This window comes from Somniosus microcephalus, unplaced genomic scaffold (genome assembly GCF_052327205.1).
Source record: "Somniosus microcephalus isolate GS21.2 unplaced genomic scaffold, FLI_Smic_1.0 unresolved_chr1, whole genome shotgun sequence".
Lineage (NCBI taxonomy): Eukaryota > Metazoa > Chordata > Chondrichthyes > Squaliformes > Somniosidae > Somniosus > Somniosus microcephalus.
In genome coordinates, this window is record NW_028225179.1 from 166,129,056 (window position 1) to 166,153,518 (window position 24,463).

At 53.6% G+C, this 24,463-nt stretch overlaps 1 protein-coding gene across 1 annotated transcript in view; it reads right to left on the reverse strand.

The window, feature by feature from the left end:
• LOC147096489 (uncharacterized) overlaps positions 1-24,463 on the reverse strand; it is a 48,485-nt gene that overhangs the window by 5,646 nt on the left and 18,376 nt on the right. The window contains exons 3-6 of the mRNA XM_085974131.1: positions 22,019-22,142; positions 20,319-20,440; positions 15,408-15,565; positions 3,941-4,126 (exon numbers count right to left, since the gene is read on the reverse strand). Coding sequence (XP_085830257.1) covers positions 3,941-4,126; positions 15,408-15,565; positions 20,319-20,440; positions 22,019-22,142 — 590 coding nt within the window. The remainder of the gene's footprint in view (positions 1-3,940; positions 4,127-15,407; positions 15,566-20,318; positions 20,441-22,018; positions 22,143-24,463) is intronic.

A 24,463-nucleotide genomic window follows, 5' to 3' on the forward strand; every position in this document is an offset into this window, starting at 1 on the left:
CCCCCCTCCGAACCCCTCTCCTCTCCCCCCCGATCCCCTCTCCTCTCGCCCTCCGATCCCCTCTCCTCTCCCCCCTCCGATCCCCTCTCCTCTCCCCCCTCCGATCCCCTCTCCTCTCACCCTCCGATCCACTCGCCTCTCCCCCCTCCGATCCCCTCTCCTCTCCCCCTCCGATCCCCTCTCCTCTCCCCCTCCGATCCCCTCTCCTCTCCCCCTCCGATCCCCTCTCCTCTCCCCCCTCCGATCCCCTCTCCTCTCCCCCTCCGATCCCCTCTCCTCTCGCCCTCCGATCCCCTCTCCTCTCCCCCTCCGATCCCCTCTCCTCTTCCCCCTCCGGTCCCCTCTCCTCTCCCCACTCCGATCCCCTCTCCCCTCCCCCCTTCGCTCCCCTCTCCCCTCCACCCTCCGATCCCCTCCACCCTCCGATCCCCTCTCCTCTCGCCCCCTCCGAACCCCTCTCCTCTCGCCCTCCGATACCCTCTCCCATCCCCCCTCCGATCCCCTCTCCACTCGCCCTCCGATCCCCTCTCCTCTCCCCCCTCCAATCCCCTGTCCTCTCCCCCCTCCGATCCCCTCTCCTCTCTCCCTCCAATCCCTTCTCCTCTCCCCCCTCCGATCCCCTCTCCTCTCCCCCCTCCGATCCCCTCTCCTCTCTCCCTCCGATCCCCTGTCCTCTCCCCCTCCGATCCCCTCTCCTCTCCCTCCTCCGATCCCCTCTCCTCTCGCCCTCCGATCCCCTCTCCTCTCCCTCCTCCGATCCCCTCTCCTCTCGCCCTCCGATCCCCTCTCCTCTCGCCCTCCGAGCCCCTCTCCTCTCGCCCTCCGATCTCCTCTCCTCTCCCCCTTCCGACCCCCTCTCCCTCCTCCGATCCCCTCTCCTCTCGCCCTCCGATCCCCTCTCCTCTCCCTCCTCCGATCCCCTCTCCTCTCGCCCTCCGATCCCCTCTCCTCTCCCTCCTCCGATCCCCTCTCCTCTCGCCCTCCGATCCCCTCTCCTCTCGCCCTCCGAGCCCCTCTCCTCTCGCCCTCCGATCTCCTCTCCTCTCCCCCTTCCGACCCCCTCTCCCCCCTCCGATCCCCTCTCATCTCCCCCTCCGATCCCCTCTCCTCTCCCCCCTCCGATCCCCTCTCCTCTCGCCCTCCGATCCCCTCTCCTCTCGCCCTCCGATCTCCTCTCCTCTCCCCCTTCCGACCCTCTCTCCCCCCTCTGATCCCCTCTCATCTCGCCCTCCGATCTCCTCTCCTCTCCCCCCTCCGATCCCCTCTCCTCTCCCCCTCCGATCCCCTCTCCTCTCCCCCTCCGATCCCCTCTCCTCTCCCCCCTCCGATCCCCTCTCCTCTCGCCCTCCGATCCCCTCTCCTCTCCCCCTCCGATCCCCTCTCCTCTCCCCCTCCGATCCCCTCTCCTCTCGCCTTCCGGCCCTCCGATCTCCTCTCCTCTCCCCCTTCCGACCCCCTCTCCCCCCTCCGATCCCCTCTCATCTCCCCCTCCGATCCCCTCTCCTCTCCCCCCTCCGATCCCCTCTCCTCTCGCCCTCCGATCCCCTCTCCTCTCTCCCTCTGATCCCCTCTCCTCTCGCCCTCCGATCCCCTCTCCTCTCGCCCTCCGATCCCCTCTCCTCTCTCCCTCCGATCCCCTCTACTCTCGCCCTCCGATCCCCTCTCCTCTCCCCCTTCGATCCCCTCTCCTCTCCCCCCTCCGATCCCCTCTCCTCTCGCCCTCCGATCCCCTCTCCTCTCTCCCTCCGATCCCCTCTCCTCTCGCCCTCCGATCCCCTCTCCTCTCGCCCTCTGATCCCCTCTCCTCTCGCCCTCCGATCCCCTCTCCTCTCGCCCTCCGATCCCCTCTACTCTCCCCCCTCCGATCCCCTCTCCTCTCCCCCTCCGATCACCTCTCCTCTCGCCCTCCGATCCCCTCTCCTCTCCCCCCTCCGATCCCCTCTCCTCTCGCCCTCCGATCCCCTCTCCTCTTCCCCCTCCGATCCCCTCTCCTCTCCCCCCTCCGATCCCCTCTCCTCTCCCCCCTCCGATCCCCTCTCCTCTTCCCCTCCGATCCCCTCTCCTCTTCCCCTCCGATCCCCTCTCCTCTCGCCCTCCGATCCCCTCTCCTCTTCCCCTCTGATCCCCTCTCCTCTTCCCCCTCCGATCCCCTCTCCTCTTCCCCCTCCGATCCCATCTCCTTCCTCCCTCCGATCCCCTCTCCTCTCGCCCTCCGATCCCCTCTCCTCTCCACCCTCCAATCCCCTCTCCTCTCGCCCTCCGATCCCCTCTCCTCTCGCCCTCCGATCCCCTCTCCTCTTCCCCCTCCGATCCCCTCTCCTCTTCCCCCTCCAATCCCCTCTCCCCTCCACCCTCCGATCCCCTCTCCTCTCTCCCTCCAATCCCCTCTCCTCTCGCCCTCCGATCCCCTCTCCTCTCTCCCTCCGATCCCCTCTCCTCTCCCCACTCCAATCCCCTCCCCCCTCCCCCCTCTGCTCCCCTCTCCACCCTCCGATCCCCTCTCCTCTCTCCCTCCGATCCCCTCTCCCCTCCACCCTCCGATCCCCTCTCCCCTCCACCCTCCGATCCCCTCTCCTCTCGCCCTCCGATCCCCTCTCCTCTCCCCACTCCAATCCCCTCACCCCTCCCCCCTCCGCTCCCCTCTCCCCTCCACCCTCCGATCCCCTCTCCTCTCTCCCTCCGATCCCCTCTCCCCTCCACCCTCCGATCCCCTCTCCTCTCTCCCTCCGATCCCCTCTCCTCTCCCCCTCCGATCCCCTCTCATCTCCCCCTCCGATCCCCTCTCCTCTCGCCCTCCGATCCCCTCTCCTCTCCCCCCTCCGATCCCCTCTCCTCTCGCCCTCCGATCCCCTCTCCTCTCTCCTTCCGATCCCCTCTCCTCTCCCCCCTCCGATCCCCTCTCCTCTCCCCCCTCCGAACCCCTCTCCTCTAGCCCTCCGATCCCCTCTCCTCTCCCCCCTCCGATCCCCTCTCCTCTCGCCCTCCGATCCCCTCTCCTCTCTCCTTCCGATCCCCTCTCCTCTCCCCCCTCCGATCCCCTCTCCTCTCGCCCTCCGATCTCCTCTCCTCTCGCCCTCCGATCCCCTCTCCTCTCCCCCCTCCGATCCCCTCTCCTCTCGCCCTCCGATCCCCTCTCCTCTCTCCCCTCCGATCCCCTCTCCTCTCGCCCTCCGATCCCCTCTCCTCTCGCCCTCCGATCCCCTCTCCTCTCGCCCTCCGATCCCCTCTCCTCTCGCCCTCCGATCCCCTCTCCTCTCGCCCTCCGATCCCCTCTCCTCTCGCCCTCCGATCCCCTCTCCTCTCCCCACTCCGATCCCCTCTCCCCTCCACCCTCCAATCCCCTCTCCCCTCCACCCTCCGATCCCCTCTCCTCTCGCCCTCCGATCCCCTCTCCTCTCCCCCTCCGATCTCCTCTCCTCTTCCCCCTCCGATCCCCTCTCCTCTCCCCACTCCGATCCCCTCTCCCCTCCCCCCTTCACTCCCCTCTCCCCTCCACCCTCCGATCCCCTCTCCCCTCCACCCTCCGATCCCCTCTCCTCTCACCCTCCGATCCCCTCTCCTCTCCTACCTCTGATCCCCTCTCCTCACCCCCCTCCGATCTACTCTCCCCCCGATCAATTCTCCCCAACCACCACCCCCCCCCCTGCCCATCACCAGCACCCTTGTTCACTCATGGACACTGAGGCTGTATGCACCGCCTGCACCATCACCCCAGCTGCGATTGGCACAGCCCAGGGATCCAAGCTGGGATCTGGGTGGCTCCGTCCTGCACCAGGTGGCGCATTGACTGATGGAGCCAGTGGGGCCTCTTCATGCTCTCCTTTGCTCTTGGAGCAGCGCTGTGGGGCGGAGAAGCTTTTCTCTCTCACCATCACCCCGTTACCTCCAGTCCCTCAGGATGGTGAACCACCCATTATTGCAGAGCCCTTATTTCACTTACCGCTCCTTGTCGCTGTTCCTGATATTTTCTAATTGCAGAGACATGATCTTTGGTACATCTACACCAAAAGGATCGTCATCTTTCCCGTCATCATCACCTTTTTTTTTCTCGCCTGATTTCGAGTCTGATTCTTTGCTCTCAGACCGTCTGGCCCTGTTCCCAACTGCAGATCCGAGCCTTGCGTTCCTGTTCCGTATTGTGAAGACAGATAAAGAATTAGGAGCCTCTCCTGGGTAGGAGAAGGATGCTCAGAAACGGGGCACAAAGCGCCGCACGTGGAATCCATCTGCCTATCGGAGTCCAGATCTGATCTAGATTCTGTGGACTGGCGGGGCCTGACACACAGCTGGCGGGGCGGGGAAACGGCGGGCGTAGTTCCAGCAATTCCCCATTCATTTCACCATCCCCCCGCCAACTGTGTGTGAGTCTCCCACTGCCAGCGTCCGGCTCTCACACGATCAAAGCCGTCGCCTTCACAAACCTCATACAGTTTGGCTAATTACAACATTCCCAGTGTCCCGGCCTGTAGCCCAATGTCCTGGATGCGTATCTGGCACACATCCCCCGTCATCTCCCCCTTCCGATCCCCTCTCCCCACTCCGATCCCCTCTCCGCACCCCTCTGATCCCCTCTCCTCTCCCCCCTCCGATCCCCCTCCTCTCCCCCCTCTGATCCCGTTTCCTCTCCCCCCTCCGAACCCCTCTCCTCTCCCCCCCCGATCCCCTCTCCTCTCGCCCTCCGATCCCCTCTCCTCTCCCCCCTCCGATCCCCTCTCCTCTCCCCCCTCCGATCCCCTCTCCTCTCACCCTCCGATCCACTCGCCTCTCCCCCCTCCGATCCCCTCTCCTCTCCCCCTCCGATCCCCTCTCCTCTCCCCCCTCCGATCCCCTCTCCTCTCCCCCTCCGATCCCCTCTCCTTTCGCCCTCCGATCCCCTCTCCTCTCTCCCTCCGATCCCCTCTCCTCTCCCCCTCCGATCCCCTCTCCCCTCCCCCCTCCGATCCCCTCTCCTCTCCCCCCTCCGATCCCCTCTCCTCTCGCCCTCCGATCCCCTCTCCTCTCCCCCTCCGATCCCCTCTCCTTTCGCCCTCCGATCCCCTCTCCCCTCCCCCCTCCGATCCCCTCTCCTCTCCCCCCTCCGATCCCCTCTCCTCTCCCCTCTCCGAGCCCCTCTCCTCTCCCTCTCCGATCCCCTCTCCTCTCCCCCCTCCGATCCCCTCTCCTCTCCCCCCTCCGATCCCCTCTCCTCTCCCACCCTCAATCCCCTCTCCTCTCCCCCTCCGATCCCCTCTTCTTCCCCCTCCGATCCCCTCTCCTCTCCCCCTCCGATCCCCTCTCCTCTCCCCCTTCCGATCCCCTCTCCTCTCCCCCCTCCCCCCTCCGATCCCCTCTCCTCTCCCCCCTCCGATCCCCTCTCCTCTCCCCCCTCCGATACCCTCTCCTCTCCCCCCTCCGATCCCCTCTCCTCTCCCCCCTCCGATCCCCTCTCCTCTCCCCCTCCGATCCCCTCTCCTCTCCCCCCTCCGATCCCCTCTCCTCTCCCCCTCCTCTCCCCCTCCGATCCCCTCTCCGATCCCCTCTCCTCTCCCCCCTCCGATCCCCTCTCCTCTCCCCCTCCGATCCCCTCTCCGATCCCCTCTCCTCTCCCTCTCTTCCACCTCCAATCCTCTCCTCTCCCCGCTCCGATCCCCTCTCGTATCCCCTCTCCTCTCCCCCCTCCGATCCCCTCTCCTCTTCCCCTCCGATCCCCTCTCCGATCCCCTCTCCTCTCCCTCTCTTCCACCTCCAATCCTCTCCTCTCCCCGCTCCGATCCCCTCTCGTATCCCCTCTCCTCTCCCCTCTCCGATCCCCTCTCCTCTCCCCCCTCCGATCCCCTCTCCTCTCCCCCCTCCGATCCCCTCTCCTCTCCCCTCTCCGATCCCCTCTCCTCTCCCCCCTCCGATCCCCTCTCCTCTCCCCCTCCGATCCCCTCTCCTCTCGCCCTCCGATCCCCTCTCCTCTCCCCCTCCGATCCCCTCTCCTCTCCCCCTCCTCTCCCCTCTCCTCTCCCCCCTCCGATCCCCTCTCCTCTCCCCCCCCGATCCCCTCTCCTCTCCCCCCCCGATCCCCTCTCCTCTCCCCCCTCCGATCCCCTCTCCTCTCGCCCTCCGATCCCCTCTCCTCTCGCCCTCCGATCCCCTCTCCTCTCCCCCTCCGATCCCCTCTCCTCTCCCCCCTCCGATCCCCTCTCCTCTCCCCCCTCCGATCCCCTCTCCTCTCCCCCCTCCGATCCCCTCTCCTCTCCCCCCTCCGATCCCCTCTCCTCTCCCCTCTCCTCTCCCCTCTCCTCTCCCCCCTCCGATTCCCTCTCCTCTCTCTCTCTTCCACCTCCAATCCTCTCCTCTCCCCTCTCCGATCCCCTCTCCTCTCCCCCTCCGATCCCCTCTCCGATCCCCTCTCCTCTCCCCCCTCCGATCCCCTCTCCTCTCCCCCCTCCGATCCCCTCTCCTCTCCCCTCTCCCCCTCCGATCCCCTCTCCTCTCCCCCCTCCCCCTCCGTTCCCCTCTCCTCTCCCCCCTCCGCCTCCGTTCCCCTCTCCTCTCCCCCCTCTGATCACCTCTCCAATCCCCTCTCCTCTCCCCCCTCCGATCCCCTCTCCTCTCCCCCCTCCGATCCCCTCTCCTCTCCCCTCTCCTCTCCCCTCTCCTCTCCCCCTCCGATCCCCTCTCCTCTCCCACTCCCCTCTCCCCCCTCCGATCCCCTCTCCTCTCCCCCCTCCGATCCCCTCTCCAAGCCCCTCTCCGATCCCCTCTCCTCTCCCCTCTCCGATCCCCTCTTCTTCCCCCTCCGATCCCCTCTCCTCTCCCCCTCCGATCCCCTCTTCTCTCGCCCTCCGATCCCCTCTCCTCTCCCCTCTCCGATCCCCTCTCCTCTCCCCCTCCGATCCCCTCTCCTCTCCCTCTCCGATCCCCTCTCCTCTCCCCCCTCCGATCCCCTCTCCTCTCCGATCCCCTCTCCTCTCCCCCCCCCCTCCGATCCCCTCTCCTCTCCCCCTCCGATCCCCTCTCCTCTCCCCCTCCGATCCCCTCTCCTCTCCCCCTCCGATCCCCTCTCCTCTCCCCCTCCGATCCCCTCTCCTCTCCCCCCTCCGATCCCCTCTCCTCTCCCCCCTCCGATCCCCTCTCCTCTCCCCCCTCCGATCCCCTCTCCTCTCCCCCCTCCGATCCCCTCTCCTCTCCCCCTCCGATCCCCTCTCCTCTCCCCTCTCCGATCCCCTCTCCAAGCCCCTCTCCTCTCCCACCCTCAATCCCCTCTCCTCTCCCCCCCTCAATCCCCTCTCCCACCCTCAATCCCCTCTCCCACCCTCAATCCCCTCTCCTCTCCCCCCCTCAATCCCCTCTCCTCTCCCCCTCCGATCCCCTCTTCTTCCCCCTCCGATCCCCTCTCCTCTCCCCCTCCGATCCCCTCTCCTCTCCCCTCTCCGATCCCCTCTCCTCTCCCCCTCCGATCCCCTCTCCTCTCCCTTCTCCGATCCCCTCTCCGATCCCCCCTCAATCCCCTCTCCTCTCCCTGCTCCCCTCTCCGATCCCCCCTCAATCCCCTCTCCTCTCCCTGCTCCGATCCCCTCTCCTCCTCCACCTCCGATCCCCTCTCCTCTCCCCGCTCCAATCCCTTCTCCTTCCCTCCTCCGATCCCTTCTCATAGAGTCATAGATTCATAGAGTCATAACAGCACAAAAGGAGGCCATTCGGCCCATCGAGTCCGTGCCAGCTCTCTGTAGAGCAATCCAGTCAGTCCCACTCCCTCGCTCTATCTCCGTAGCCCTGCAAGTTTATTTCCCTCAAGTGCCTATCCAGTCTCCCCTTGAAAACATTGAGTGTCTCCGCTTCCACCACTTCCGTCAGCAGCGAGTTCCAGGTCCTCACCACTCGCTGCGTAAAAAAGTATTTCCTCACATCGCCCCCTGTATCTCTTGCCCAAAACCTTAAATCTGTGCCCCCTAGTCCTTGTACCATCAACTAGTGGGAACAGTCTTTCCCCGTCTAGCCTATCCAAACCCGTCATAATCTTGTACACCTCTATCACATCACCCCTCAACCTCCTTTGCTCTAATGAAAACAAATCCAGTTTCTCCAACCTGTCCTTGTAGCTAAGATCCCCCATCCCCGGAACCATTCTGGTAAATCTCCTCTGCACCCTCTCAAGGGCCTTCACATCCTTCCTAAAGTGTGGTGACCAGAACTGGACACAATGTTCCAGTTGTGGCCTAACCAGCACTTTATAAAGGTTCAGCATAACTTCTCAACTTTTGTACTCAATACCTCTATTTATGAAGCCCAAGATCCCATATGCTTTGCTAACCACTCTCTCAATATGTCCCACCACCTTCAGGAACCTATGCACATTAACTCCCAGGTCCCTCTGTCCCTGCACACTCTTTAAAACTGTGCCATTAAGTGTATATTGCCTCTCCCTGTTCCTTCTGCCAAAATGCATCACCTTACACTTCTCTATATTAAATTCCATCTGCCACTTGTCTGCCCATTCTGCTAGCCTTTCTATGTCCTGTTGCAGCTGATTGATATCATCATCACTGTTTGCCACACCCCCAAGTTTGTGGCAAATTTAGAAATTCTACTCTGTTTTCCAATATCCAGGTCATTTATATATATCAAAACAAGCAGTGGCCCCAGCACTGACCCTTGGGGAACACCACTGGCTACCATCCTCCAGCCTGAAAAACAGCCATTTACCACAACTCGCTGTTTTCTGTCCTTAAGCCAATTCCTTATCCAAACTGCCACTGACCCACCTATTCCATGAGCCTCAATTTTGTTAACCAGCCTTCTATGTGGTACTTTGTCAAATGCCTTCTGAAAATCCATGTAAACAACATCCATTGCATTCCCTTCATCAATCCTTCCTGTTACTTCATCAAAAAATTCAATTAGATTAGTCAAACATGATCTGCCCTTTACAAATCCATGTTGGCTCTCCTTAATTAGCTTAAACCACTCCAAATGCTCGTTAATGTTTTCCTTGATTATTGTTTCTAAAACTTTACCCATCACTGATGTTAAACTGACCGGCCTGTAGTTACTAGGATTGTCCTTACACCCTTTCTTGAACAATGGTGCCACATTTGCCACTTTTCAATCCTCAGGCACCTCTCCCGCATCTAGGGAAGATTGGAAAATTATGGCAAGCCCTTCCGCTATCTCCTCCCCCAATTCCCTTAGCAACCTGGGATGCAAGCCATCTGGACCAGGCGACTTGTCCACTCTAAGCATACCCAGCTTTACTAATACATCATGTCCATCAATTTTCACCCCTTCCATTGCTTCTATATTTTCCACTTCTACCGATATTTTGTCAACATCCACCTCCTTAGTAAACACCGATACAAAGTACTCATTGAGTATTCTAGCTTTGCCCTGCGCCACCAAGCATATCTCACCTTCTTTGTCTCTAATAGGCCCCATCCCGCCTCTTACTACGCGCTTACTGTTTACATGCCAGTCGAAGATTTTTGGGTTCCCTTTTATCTTAAACGCCATTCTACTCTCATATACTCTGCCAATCTTATTTTCATCTTCACATCCCCGCTCAACTTATTGTATTTGGTCTGGTTCTCCCTTGAAGAATTCACCTGACATGCATCATACACCCTCTTTTTTTGTTTCATCATCTTCTCTAGCTCCCTCGTCATCGAAGGAGCCCTTGCTTTGGTTCCCCTTACCCTTCCCCCTTGAACATTAAGTGCCCAGTCCTCACCGTTTTTAAGCCACGTTTCCATTATTGCCACAACATTGTATTGCCACACAGCTAATTGTGCTTTATTCACCACACTTTGTGCATTTATATACATGCATTCTAAACCCATTTTTGAATTTTTCATAGTCCTTCTTAGTCAGCTCCTATCTAATATGTTACTACTACTGCCTCTAGTACTATCTTCTCCAGTACCATCCAACACACTCACTCTTATATGCACCGTATTCCACTTATCTACTCCTACATGCTGGTGCCCAAGTTAGTTTAAACTCTCCCCAACAGCACTAACAAACCACCCCACGAGAATATTGGTCCCGGTTCTGTTGAAATGTAACCCGTCCGGCTTGCAGAGGTCCCACCTTCCCCAGAAATGGTCCCAATGCCTCAGGAATCTAAAGCCCTCCCTCATGCACCATCTCCCCAGCCATGCATTCATCTGCTCTATCCTCCTATTCCTGTGCTCACTAGCACGTGGCACCAGGAGTAATCCAGAGATTACTACCTTTGAGGTCCTGCTTTTTAACCTCTCTCCTAGCTCCCTGAATTCTGCCTGCAGGACCTCATCCCGCTTTCTGCCATATCGTCGGTACCGCTATGGACAACGACCTCTGGCTGTTCACCCTCCCCCCTCAGAGTGTCCTGCAGTCGCTCAGTGACAACCTTGACCGAGGCACTAGGGAGGCAACATACCATCCTGGAGTCACGTCTACAGCCGCAGAAATGCCTGTCTGCTCCCCAGCTATCGAACCCCCTACCACTTTTACTCTTCCACTCTTTTTCCTCCCCCCCCTGTGTAGCTGAGCCACCCATGGTGCCGTAGACTTTACATAGAAACATAGAAGACAGGAGCAGGAGTAGGCCATTCGGCCCCTCGAGCCTGCTCCGCCATTTAATGAGATCATGGCTGATCATCCAAATGCAGTACCCTGTCCCTGCTTTCTCCCCATAAACCTTTATCCCTTTAGCCTTAAGAAATATATCCAACTCCTTCTTGAATATATTTAATGAATTGGCCTCAACTGCCTTTTGTGGTAGAGAATTCCACAGGTTCACCATTCTCTGGGTGAAGAAATTCCTCCTCATCTCTGTCCTAAATGTCCTACCCCTTATCTTTAGACTGTGACCCCTGGTTCTGGACTCCCCGGCCATCAGGAACATCCTTCCTGCATCTAGTCTGTCTAGTCCTGTTAGAATTTTCTAAGTTTCAATGAGATCCCCTCTCATTCTTCTAAACTCCAGTGAATATAAGCCCAATCGACCCAATCTCTCCTCATACGTCATTCCTGCCATCCCAGGTATCAGTCTGGTGAATCTTCGCTGCACTCTCTCCATGGCAAGAACATCCTTCCTCAGATAAGGCGACCAAAACTGCACACAATACTCAAGGTGTGGTCTCACCAAGGCCCTGTACAACTGCAGCAAGACATCCTTGCTCCTGTACTCGAACCCTCTCGCTATGAAGACCAACATACCATTTGCCTTCTTAACCGCCTGCTGCACCTGCATGCTTACCTTCAGCGACTGGTGCACAAGGACACCCAGGTCTCGTTGCACTTCCCCTTCTCCCAATCTATTGCCGTTCAGATAATAATCTGCCTTCCTGTTTTTGACACCAAAGCGGATAACCTCGCATTTATCCACATTATACTGCATCTGCCATGCTTCTGCCCAATCACCCAACCTGTCCAAATCATACTGGAGTTTCTCGGCATCCTCCTCACAGCACACACGCCCACCCAGCTTTGTGTCGTCTGCAAACTTGGAGATATTGGCCCAGGAATTCGGGTCCCAACGCGTGAGTACGGACGGAGTACCCACGCGTGGACCTGATGGAAGTGCCGGTTTCTTGCATGCACTACGCCTGCGCGGGAAACCGGCATTTCCGATCCTCTGAACGAAGGGGTTCAGAGGTCGAATGCGTGCACGCAGGAGTCTGCGCGTGTGCGTTGAACTTCCGTTTTTTTTACAGTTTTGCCCGTGCATGAAGGCCTCCACTTTTTACACTTTAAAAAAGCAGACGTAAGGACTTCATTTTAAAAGGTAAGTGGTCAATTAATTAAAATTAGAACATTTTTTCCACAGGTTTATTATTTTTAAATACTTTACAGTATGGTAAGTGTATTTTTAGCTCTGATTTTTTATAAAATTATTTTTTTCAAAAATTTAAATTATTGTTTAAAATGGTTATTTAATGTTATTTATAGTTGATTTAAATAGTGTGATTTTTTTGGAAATTTCTTTTAAGGTTATGTACTGTTTTGGGCACCCGGAGTTTTCATGAGTTTGACAGGTCTTATGTCTAACTCATGAATGGACTTTTGCATCCTCCGATTGGTTGCCCAGTGCTCACGTGATCCCAGCCGACGCATCGAACTAACTATGCCGCTGGATCACGCAAGCACAGCGCGCCGGGAGCTGGAGCGGGCCACAGACCGGAAATCCACGCAGGCCCAGGCCTCAACTGTCGGCGCGCAGGTCGGGGGGTAGGTCGGGGGCTTGCACCCGCGGGAAGCCCCCGACCCGAATTTCTGGGCCATTACATCTAGTTCCCCCGTCTAGATCATTAATATATATTGTGAAAATAGCTGGGGTCCTAGCACCGATCCCTGTGGTACCCCACTAGTCGCTGCCTGCCACTCAGAAAAAGACCCGTTTATTCCAACTCTTTGCTTCCTATCTGCCAACCAGTTCTCTATCCAAATCATTACCTTACTCCCAATCCCATGTGCTTTAACTTTACATGCTAATCTCTTAGGTGGGACCTTATCGAAATCCTTCTGAAAATCCAAATACACCACATCCACTGGTTCTCCCTTATCTATTCTACCAGTTACATCCTCAAAAAATTCCAGTAGATTAGTCAAGCACGATTTACCTTTTGTAAATCCATGTTGACTTTGTCCGATCCTGTCACTGTTTTCCAAGTGCTCAGCTATTACATCTTTTATAATGGACTCTAGCATTTTCCCCACTACCGATGTCAGGCTTACCGGTCTATAATTCCCCGTTTTCTCTCTACCACCTTTTTTATATACTGGGGTTACATTAGCTACCCTCCAATCTGCCCCTTGGTATTTCTCAGCTCTACCTATACAGATTCCACATCATCAGAGCTAATATCCTTCCTTACTATTGTGTTAATCTCCTCTTTAACCAGCAATGCTACCCCACCTCCTTTTCCTTTCTGCCTGTCCTTCCTGAATATTGAATACCCCTGGATGTTGAATTCCCAGCCTTGGTCACCCTGGAGCCATGTCTCCGTAATCCCAATTATATCATATCCATTTACATCTATTTGCGCAGCTAATTCATCCACCTTATTACGAATGCTCCTCACATTAAGACACAAAGCCTTCAGGCTTGTTTTTTTAACATTCTTAGTCCTTTTAGAATTATTATTTACTGTGGCCATGTTTGATTTACACACTTGATTTCTCTGCCTTCTACTTTTGCTTTTCTCCTTCCTGCCTTTTGCTTCTATCCTTGCTTCCCTTTCCTCTGTCTCCCTGCACAGGTTCCCAATCCCCTGCCATTTTAGTTTAAACCCTCCCCAACAGCACTAGCAAACACTCCCCCTAGAACATCGGACCCGGTCCTGCCCAGGTGCAAACCGTCCAGTTTGTACTCGTCCCACCTCCCCCAGAACTGGTTCCAATGTCCCAGGAATTTGAATCCCTCCCCCTTGCACCATTCCTCTAGCCACGTATTTATCTGAAATATCCTTTTATTTCTACTCTGACTAGCACGTGGCACTGGTAGCAATCCTGAGATTACTACCTTTGAGGTCCTATATTTTAATTTACCTCCTAACTCCCTATATTCAGCTTTTAGGACCTTATCTAATTTTTTACCTATATCGTTGATACCTATATGCACCATGACAGCTGGCTGTTCACCCTCCCCCTCCAGAATGCCCTGCAGCCGCTCCGAGACATCCTTGACTCTTGCACCAGGGAGGCAACATACCATCCTGGAGTCTCGTTTGCGGCTGCAGAAATGCCTATCTATTCCGCTTACAATAGAATCCCCTATCACTATAGCTCTCTCACTCTTTTTCCTCCCGTCCTGTGCAGCAGAAACTCCCACTGCACTCTGGCTGCACTCCCCAGAGGAACCATCGCTGTCACCAATACTCAGAACAGAATACTGGTTGGAGAGCATGGTGCACTCTGGGGACTCCTGCACTACCTGCCTGGTCCTCCTCTTCTGTCGGGCGGTCACCCATTCCCTCCCTGCCTGCACACTCTTAAGCAGCGGGGTGACCACTTCTAGAAACGTGCTATCCACGTAACTCTCAGCCTCATGGATGCACCACAGTGACTCCAGCCGCCGCTCAAGCTCCGAAACCCGGAGCTCGAGTTGCTGTAGCTGGCGACACTTCCTGCACATGTGGTCATCTAGGCTACGTGAAGCATCCAAGACATCCCAAATGGCACAGGATGTGCGCTCCACGGGACTGAGCTGCCCTGCCATGCCTCTATTTAATAGACTAAGAACTAACCCAGCAGAAATAAACTTAAAACTCAACAAAAAGCACTCCCCAGCTACTCACCAATCAGCTCTTTCCTTCTATTTAATTGGCTATTAACTAACTTAGCAGAAATAAACTTATAAACTTAAAAAAATACACTCACCAGCTACTCACCAATCAGCTCCTTCCCTTGTGCCGATGTCACTTTTTTTACACTGACGTCACTTTTTCAAAAACTGCCTTTGTTGAGTTGCTGCCGCTCCTTTTAATTGCTCCGCTGTCGCTGTGCTCCCTCCAGGTCCGCTCCTTCTGGTCTCAGGCTCCTGCCGCTCGGGACTGCTCCTTTTAACTGCTCTGCTCTCGCTGTGCTGCCTCCAGGTCCACTCCTTCCAGTCTCAGGCCTCCCTCTCCATTCCCCCTCTGATCCCCTCTCCTTCCCCCCTCCAATCCCCTCTCCTTCCCCCCTCCGATCTCCTCTCGTTCCCCTCTCCGATCCCCTTTCTGCCAGGTATCTGGGACACCACACCTGCACATCTCCTCAGCCGGAGCATATCGTGCTTGTCGGTGTGGGGCTAAGAGAAACGTAGGACTCTGTGTGATGCAGTGAATTAGCAATGGCCTCTGACCATTGGCACCGGAGACTACTGGCACCAATGTCTGCTCTGTGCGCTGGCTGTAAGGGGCCAAAGTGAACTTAATTGATCCAGTTTCTAGGGTGCTGGGGCCAACAGTGCAACCCAGCCTCTAACGCAGCACGAACAGACACTAAACCTACCCAGAGAAGCCACAGGATGGCTCATGGGAGAATTGGGGAGAGTGCTAAACTGAGGCCATTGGGGCACAGGCGGAGAGAGCTTCCTGCACTGTCTAACCATGTCCTGCCTGCCCTGTCAGTGCTCAATGCTGTCACTAAGTGCCCAGATTGAAAAGACTCTCAGTCCCCAGCGCTAACACCCCTCACCTTGTAACCGGCACAAACTCCATCAAAAAAGTTATTTCAAAAAAATTGTATTAAGAAGTCCCGGTCAGAGAATCTGAATTTATTCCATCTAAGGGATGGTTTTGTGAGACCGTCTCCAATGCGCAGCCTCGCTCGATGCAAGTGGGGGTTGAATATTGGACCGTTTCGTCCCTACTGCCAGCGCTGGCATTGAGCTGGCAGAGAGCCTCACGATATCCGCCAAACACCCAGTGTGCAATTTATCTGCGCTTCCGCTAAATACCTGCCGGACTGTGTCCTACCTCTTGCAGAAAGCTACATAGTAGATGTTGTCATTGTACTTGACATTGTCCCGTGTCAGGCTGTCACTCAAGGCCTTTGATTCCTTGCTACACCTCCTGGGGTTCCCCACGAAAGGCCTGACATACACATCCATCTGAGGGAAACGGGTTGTAAACACCTGTAGGAGATGGAAAAAGAGGGAAAATTGTGCCCTTTAGAAATAATTGTAATCACAAAATTAGATGTGGTGTGGAGATGCCGGAGTTGGACTGGGGTGGACAAATGTAAGAAGTCACACAACACCAGGTTATAGTCCAACAGCTTTATTTGAAGCCACAAGCTTTCGGAGCGCTGCTCCTTCGTCAGGTGAAGTGGAGAGATGCATAAAGACACAGCTTATATAGTCAGAGAATAATGTCAGATGTTTACAGGTAATCTTTCTAACTGCCATTTATCACACCTCGGCAGAGAGATAATCACAGCAATCAATGGTGTGAATGGTGTCCAAACAGGTCAGTCAGGAAAACATTACATCAAAGAACAATGAGGTGGGGTCACAAGGGGTCAAATGTTGCAGATGCTGGGGTCTGTGTGAAAAACAAAAAAAACCAGACAAAAACATTTTTTTTTTTTTTTGCTGGGAATCACAGCATGTCCGGCCGCATCTGTGTAGAGAGAACAAGGCAACGACGACTCGAGTCTGGATGACCCTACGTCAGGTGGGGTTACATGTAGCGTGACATGAACCCAAGATCCCGGTTCAGGCCATCCTCATGGGTGCGGAACTTGGCTATCAGTTTCTGCTCGACGATTTTACGTTGTTGTGTGTCCCGAAGGCCGCCTTGGAGAATGCTTACCCGAAGATCGGAGGCTGAATGTCCTTGACTGCTGAAGTGTTCCCCGACTGGGAGGGAACACTCGTGCCTGGCGATTGTTGACATTTGACCCCTTGTGACCCCACCTCATTGTTCTTTGATGTAATGTTTTCCTGACTGACCTGTTTGGACACCATTCACACCTTTGATTGTTGTGATTATCTCTCTGCCGAGGTGTGATAAATGGCAGTTAGAAAGATTACCTGTAAACATCTGACATTATTCTCTGACTATATAAGCTGTGTCTTTATGCATCTCTCCACTTCACCTGACGAAGGAGCAGCGCTCCGAAAGCTTGTGACTTCAAATAAAGCTGTTGGACTATAACCTGGTGTTGTGTGACTTCTTACAAAATTAGATGTGTCTGAGCCCATTGGGAGAGACATGCCAATATTTCAGCAACTCTCTTCCCCAGTTTTACCTGTATCGTAATAACATCGATATTCTACAATGTCAGTCAAATAAATTGTTCAACCATAATTTCAAATGAGCCCATGTTGATTTAAGGAAAGAATTTTCAGGGCTATGGGGAAAGAGCTGGGGGGAGTGGGATTAATCGGATAGTTCTACCAAAGCCCCGGCACAGGCACGATGGGCCGAATAGCCTCCTTCTGCGCTGTATCATTCTATGAAGGTGGCAGGGCAAGTTAAGAAGGCTGTTAAAAAAGCATACAAGATCCTTGGCTTTTTGAATAGAGGCATCGAGTACATAAAACAAAGGAATTTATGCTGAACCTTTTCAAATTACTGGTTAGGCCTCAGCTACAGTTTAAGTGTTCAATTCTAGGCCCCGCACTTTAGGAAGGATGTCAAGGCCTTGGAGAGGGTGCCGAGGAGATTTAGTAAAATGGTACCAGGGATGAGGGGCTTCAGTTATGTGGAGAGATTAGAGAAGCCACGATTGTTCTCCTTAGAGCAGAGAAGGCTAAGGGGAGATTTAATAGAGGTGTTCAAAATTTTGAGGGGTTTAGCTAGAGTAGATCGGGGGAAACAGTTTCCAGTGACAGGAGGGTCAGTAACCAGAGGACACAGATTTAAGGTAATTGGCAAAAGAACCAGAGGGGAGATGAGGAGAATTTTTCCTATTCAGCGAGTTGTTGTGATTTGGAAGGCGCTGCCTGAAAGGGTGGCGGAAGCAGATTCAATAATCAAAAGGGAATTTTATCAATACCTGAAGGGAAAAGTGGAAAAGTGCAGGGCTATAGGGAAAGAGCAGGGGAGTGGGACTAATTGGAGAGGTCTTCCGGCCGGCACAGGCACAATGGGCTGAATGGCCTCCTTCTGCGCTGTAAGATTCTATGATTCTAACTATAAATAAATCCTCAGTAATTCGGTGAGATACTGCGCTTCATGCAATGCGCCAGTTATATTTGCACATTGGGTGTCGGGCTGGCGTGATCTTTAACCCCACACCACCAGCCCCAAGTCAACAGACCACTTTGAGGCCTTGACGTTACTGCTTCAGAGAGACACCCTGACGTCCCACTGAATCGGCGACAGGAATGGGCCCCCTCACTTTCTAGTCAGCTGTCCTCACTGGTTAGCTGGAGCCCAGTCAGCACGGGTTCTGTGCACCAGTTTAAACACACCTGTGTACAGCCCAGCCTTCCCAATTGGAGAGAGGTGTGAGCGGGCGCTATAGCTACACTGCCCGCTCGTACCAGCCTCAGGAATGTCCCCACCGCTGTGCTGCCTGCTGCAGTATAACTGGGAGTCTCGGGCCCCACCCGGCGCTCGCACTTTGGATTCCCTGAGGCTCTGGGTTTGCTGCTCACGGACACCTTTCCACTGGCACACAGGAGCAGCATTGCTCATAGCAAACAACTTGTATTTATATAGCACCGTTAACGTAGTAAAATGTCTCAAGGCGTTTCACAGGAGCGATTATACAACCAATATTTGACACTGAGCCACATAAGGAGCTATTATGGCAGGCGACCAAAAGCTTGTTCAAAGAGGTAGGTTTTAAGGAGCGTGGTAAAGGCGGAGAGAGAGGTAGGGAGGTTTCGGGAGGGAACTCCAGAGCTTAGGGCCTAGGCAGCTGATGGCACAGCCACCAATGGTGGAGCGATTAAAATCAGGGATGCGCAAAAGGCCAGAATTAGAGGAGCGCAGAGCTCTCAGAGGGTTGTAGGACTGGAGGAGATTACAGAGATAGGGAGGGGCGAGGCCGTGGAGGGATTTGAAAACAAGGTTGAGAATTTTAAAATCTAGGTGTTGCTTAACCAGGAGCCAATGTAGGTCAGCGAACACAGGGGTGATGTACACCAGGCTGTGCACTGGTGGGCTGACGGTCCCACAGAGTGCTGAACTCATCCCTGAAGCAGCACAGACTGTCCTGCAGCCAACAGAGGGTTGGCTCTGCAGTGGGGAAAGAGTTAAACTGACATCGCTGGCAGTTTCACTGAATGGTGTAATAAAGACCATCTTTTTCCAAGTTGCTGAATTGGCAGTGGAGATAACATAGCCGGACATGGAACCATAAGAGGCCCAAGAGGATGTAAGTTCAGTTCTGGCAGGAAAGTAAAACAATGAGTTGGAAGTAAAAGAGATTAGCGTGTAAAGTTAAGGCACATGGGATTGGGGGCAAGGTATTGACTTGGATAGAGAACTGGTTGGCAGACAGAAAGCAAAGAGTTGGAATAAACGGGTCGTTTTCCGAGTGGCAGGCAGTGACTTGTGGGGTACCGCAGGGATCGGTCCTAGGACCCCAGCTATTCACAATATATATTAATGATCTAGACAAGGGAACTAGATGTAATATCTCCAAGTTTGCAGACAACACAAAGCTGGGTGGGCGTGTGTGCTGTGAGGAGGATGCCGAGAAACTCCAGGATGATTTGGACAGGTTGGGTGATTGGGCAAAAGTATGGCAGATGCAATATAACGTGGATAAATTTGAGGTTATCCACTTTGGTGGCAAAAACAGGAAGGCAGATTATTATCTGAATGGCAATAGATTGGGAGAAGGGGAAGTGCAACGAGACCTGGGTGTCCTTGTGCACCAGTCGCTGAAGGTAACCTCGCATTTATCCACATTATACTGCATCTGCCCAATCATCCAACCTGTCCGAATCATACTGGAGTTTCTCTGCATCCTCCTCACAGCACACACGCCCACCCAGCTTTGCGTCATCTGCAAACTTGGAGATATTACATCTAGTTTCCTCGTCTAGATCATTTATATATATTGTGAATAGCTGGGGTCCTAGCACCAATCCCTGCGGTACCCCACTAGTCACTGCCTGCCACTCGGAAAAAGACCCGTTTATTCCAACTCTTTGCTTCCAGTCTGCCAACCAGTTCTCTATCCAAGACAGTACCTTACCCCCAATCCCATGTGCTTTAACTTTGCACACTAATCTCTTATGCGGGTTTTATCGAAAGCCTTCTGAAAGTCCAAATACACCACATCCACTGGTTCTCCCTTATCTATTCTACCAGTTACATCCTCAAAAAATTCCAGTAGATTAGTCAAGCATGTAAATCCATGTTGACTTTGTCCGATCCTGTCACTCTTTTCCAAGTGCTCTGCTATTACATCTTTTATAATGGACTCTAGCATTTTCCCCACTACCGATGTCAGGCTTACCGGTCTATAATTCCCCGTTTTCTCTCTACCACCTTTTTTAAATAGTGGGGTAACATTAGCTATCCTTCAATTCATGGGAACTGTTCCAGAGTCTATAGAATTTTGGAAGATGACCAGCAATGCATCTACTATTTCTAGGGCCACTTCCTTAAGTACCCTAGGATGTAGATTATCAGGCCCTGGGGATTTATCGGCCTTCAATCCCGTCAGTTTCCCTAACACCATTTTCCTGCAAATACTGATTTCATTCAATTCCTCCCTCTCAGGAGTGAAGTAACCGCTCTCGCTCTGGGTACTGTGCTGGTAGATGACTTGACAATGAGTCAAGCAGCACCTCTGAACTGATGTGTACCAAAAACCAACAGCAGTGATTATTTGACTAATGCTCTCTGGGCCGTAGCCTCAATAGTTTGGGCGATAGATACAGGCCAACGTCACATGATAGGAATGGGACTGGTACTTACCCTCATGTCATTGGGTGTTGGAGGGTTTGCCTGGTATTCTGACGGAAGCAGCAAGTATACATTAACCATCCTTTCCTTAGTGTTCGAGGTGAGAAATTGTGCAGTCGGCTTAAACACTACACCTGAAGGAAAGGAAATCAGAGCTGGATCAACAGGAAGATTCAGTGTGTCGCTATTGCATCGTGTCACTGAAGGCAGCATGTGGGAATCCAATGCACAGCAATCCTTAGGCAGCTATATGGGAGCACTTTAACGCTATCAGTCTGTGGTGTCACATGGTGCGGTCAACCTGTCCTGCATGTCACATGGTGCGATCAATCTGTCCTGTATGTCACATGTTGGGATATCACCTTCCTGTATGTCACATGGTGGGATATCACCCTCCTGTATGTCACATGGTGGGATATCACCCTCCTGTACATCACATGGTGCGATCAATCTGTCCTATATGTCACATAGTGTGATATCACCCTCCTGTATGTTAAATGGTGTGATATCACCCTCCTGTATATCACATGGCGTCTCAAGGTAGAACACAGATTATCACCCCCAAAAGGCTGGAGTGTTGGTTTCTTCCTGTGCTCTACCCATGAAGAATAATTCGCAAACAAATCCACGCCAGACACGAGAGGGGGAATTTTAACCCGCGCAGCCCAGTGGGAATGGGGAGAGGGCACAGTTGAAATAGCCGTGCAGAGTCTTGCTGCCCCTTTCTCGCTGGATTCCCACCCCTCGCCCTCTTCACTGGGCCCCTTTCTCTCAGGATTCTCTCAGCTGTCGGAAAATTCATGGACCCTTGATGCTCGGTTGATTATAATTTGCAAGCCCAGAGCCCAGGTATTTGGGGGGCTAGATAAACACAGGAGGGTGAAAGGAATAGAAGGAGGTGTTGATGGGGTGGGCGGAGGCTGATGTGGAGCACAAACACTGACATGGGCTGGTTGGGCCAAATGGCCTGTTTCTGTGCTGTAACCTCTATGAAATTCTATATCATTTTCTGATGCACTCACCCAGCAGAGGAGCCGCCTCACTGGGAGCTCAGTTTTAAGATTTTACCCTAAAATACCGTGAAGAAAATATGGCACGAGTGCCCCCTCAGGGGACCAGTGGGTGGGTGCATTGTTATTGTGCTGCTGGAGCCACTCGGACCAGGACAGCCCAGGTCCTTTCCCTTGACGATGCTGTGGTAGCTATTCTCAGGCAGGGTCGTGCTTACAGATCCTAAAATCATTGGGATAGGAAGAGGGAAACCCAGCCAGGGTTCCTGCTCCTGACCGCTGTCCAGTGCCTCCCGCTGAAAGATGAGATCATGTTGGTTTGTGCTGGATTGGTGTAGCAAAGCGCCAGCACAGCCACAGATGGGCCGAATGGCCTCCTACCGGGCTGTAAAGTTCTACTGCTCTTCTATGGTTCGGCTGCGATGGCCCTGATAGTTGAATAGCTTTCAGTAACACCCTCGCGGCTAGGCTCATGTCTGACTAATGAGAGCTGTAGAGAGCCTCTGATATCCATGGAGCTGTAGCCCAATATTGTGATGCAGATATTTTCAAAGCGTCGATATGAATCTTGCAACGAATATTAATAACAGTAATGAAGAGTGCTCCCCTGATGTGCCATGAGGTAATGCCACTGCCTGTTACAACAGCGCTCAATAGCCTGCAGGAGAGGATGGGAGGTATCTCTGCACCCCTCTCGCCTACCTGCTGAGTTCGCTCCTTGGGTGTACTGAAAGAGGCGCTTTATTCCCGGCCTCAATTTGACATTTCCAAGATCATTTTGTGTGAGGCGAGTTCCAATCCAGACCAATTCGTTGTAACGACGGACCTGTTCATAGGGCGAGGGGAGGGAACGCAAATTAGCAAGCAGTGAGATTAGAATGGTAGGGAACCTGTCTGAGCAGTTATAGTCTCCCACACCTGCAAATGGTCTAGGATGCAGGGTCAGCTCAATAAAAGCTGTCTCACAGGTATCAAGAGTGAGGAAGGAAAGAGTCCGGAATATTAAAGCATGGATGTAGCACTGCAGTTCCACAGAGCAGCGGTTAAACTGTGTTGGGAATATTGGCCCAGAAATTCGGGTCGGGGGCTTCCCGCGGGTGTAAGCCCCCGACCTGCACTTACCTAGCGCGCCGGCCGTTGAGCTGTGGGCCCGCGTGGAATTGCGATCCTGGGCCTCCTCCAACTGCCGGCGCGCAGTGCTTGCGTATCCCAGGGGCGCAGTTAGTTCGATGCGTCCCCTGGGATCACCTGGGCCATGGAGAACTAATGGTAGCAGGGAATGCTTCATTCATAAGTTTGACAGGAAGACCTGTCAAACCTATAAATACAATAAGCCCCAAAACATCACTAAATCTTCAAATAAATTTTTAAAAAATCACATTTTTAAAATAAACTATAAATTACATGAAATAACTATTTTAAACAATAATTTAAATTTTTGAAAACAATAATTTTAATTTCTAACGGGGCTAAAAATAAACTTACCTTTCTTTAAAGTATTTAAAAATAATAAACCTGTGGAAAATATGTTTTAATTTTAATTAATTCACCACTTACCTTATAAAAAGCAGGCCTTGCGACTGCTTTTTAAATGTCTAACTTCTGGAGACTTACCTTCCCGGGAAAACCTGCAAAAAAAACCTAAGTTCGACGCGCACGCGCTGCCTCTCCCGCGCACGCGTTCGACCTCTGAACCCCTTCTTTCAGGGGAACGGAAGTTCCGGTTTCCCGCGCATGCGCAGTGCATGCAGGAAACCGGCACTTCCATTGGGCTTACGGGTGAGTACCCCGTGCGTACTCACCCGTGGAGACCCGAATTTCTGGGCCATTGTGTTCCACTCAGTCTGCTCCAAGTTAGCTTGGGAAAAGTTCATGGATAATTCACCAGTCGGATGAAAGTGCGGAGCTGTGATGAGAGTCGGTGTAAACCTGGGGTATATTCCCTGGAGATGAGGAGGGTAAAGGGGGAGATCTGATTGAGGCCTTTGAATAATGAGGGAATTAACAGGGTAGATAGGGAAGGATCCTCCCGTCTAGGAGGGGAGCCCAGAACAAGGGAAGAGAATCTATGGCCCCGATTTTAACCCGACTCACCCGGTGGTAATGGGGCGGGTTCGGGTCGGACACCAGGGGCAGGATTTTCATTGGACCGTGGAGGCGGGATTGGAGGCGTGTGGGGGGTTAAAATCTCGAAATCGGGGGCACAAACCCATCCTGCCCCCAACCCGCCTCCATGCCAGTTTCAAAGGAGGCGGATACCCGACCTGTGCTGGGAGCCGCCTCCCTGAGGCGGGAAGGGGATTAGTGCCAATTAACTGCCTGTTAACAGGTAGTTAACAGGCAGTTTTTAGCCTAATCCCTATTTTTACTGCTGAAGTGTGGGATTCCCGACGGCTCCAAACCACGCCAAGTTAGCGAGGCGGACCGTCGGGCTGACGGGCTTGGAGGGGTCGAGATGTCCGGTGTTCAGGTGAGTGATGGGTGCATGAGTGCAGAGGTAAGTGTGTTTGGTGTGTGTAAAGTGTTTAAAGAAGTTTTACTTACCTTTACTTACCTTTACAGCCTTCCTTCCTTCAGGTCTCGGAGCCCCTCATCTCACCGGCACAGAAAGCAGAATGGCCGCGAGCTGTCAAAAATTGCAGCATTCAGCTTTCTGTTCTGGAGAGATCTCTAAATCAGCCTGAGAGGAAGGAATTAACTTAGTGTACAGATTGTCAGTGTTTGACAGCTTCAAAGAGCTGTGAAACGCTGATACTTCATCTGTCAAAAGCTCTCGACAGATGAAATGTCAATCTGTGACGTCACCTGTTGCCGGGTGGCCCTTAATTGGCCTGCTGAGCCCACTGGGCGGGTTCAACAAGGTCAATCAAGTGAAAGTCACGTGGATTGGCCACAAATCGATGGAGGCGGGACTACAGCCCCAAAAGTTGTAGTCCCGCCTCCTACACGCCTCCTCAATCAAAATCCAGCCCATCATGTTTACACCCCGCCCCAATGTACGCGCGATCGATTGGAACTGAGTGTGAAATCAGTCGGGCTGTTAGCTGGCTTACAATCGAGGTTTAAGCTGAGCCACAGCTGACACTGCCTCCTGTTTCAGGAGAGTGATGCCTGGGACAGCTCCCCCAGAATGGGCAGCCAGGAAAA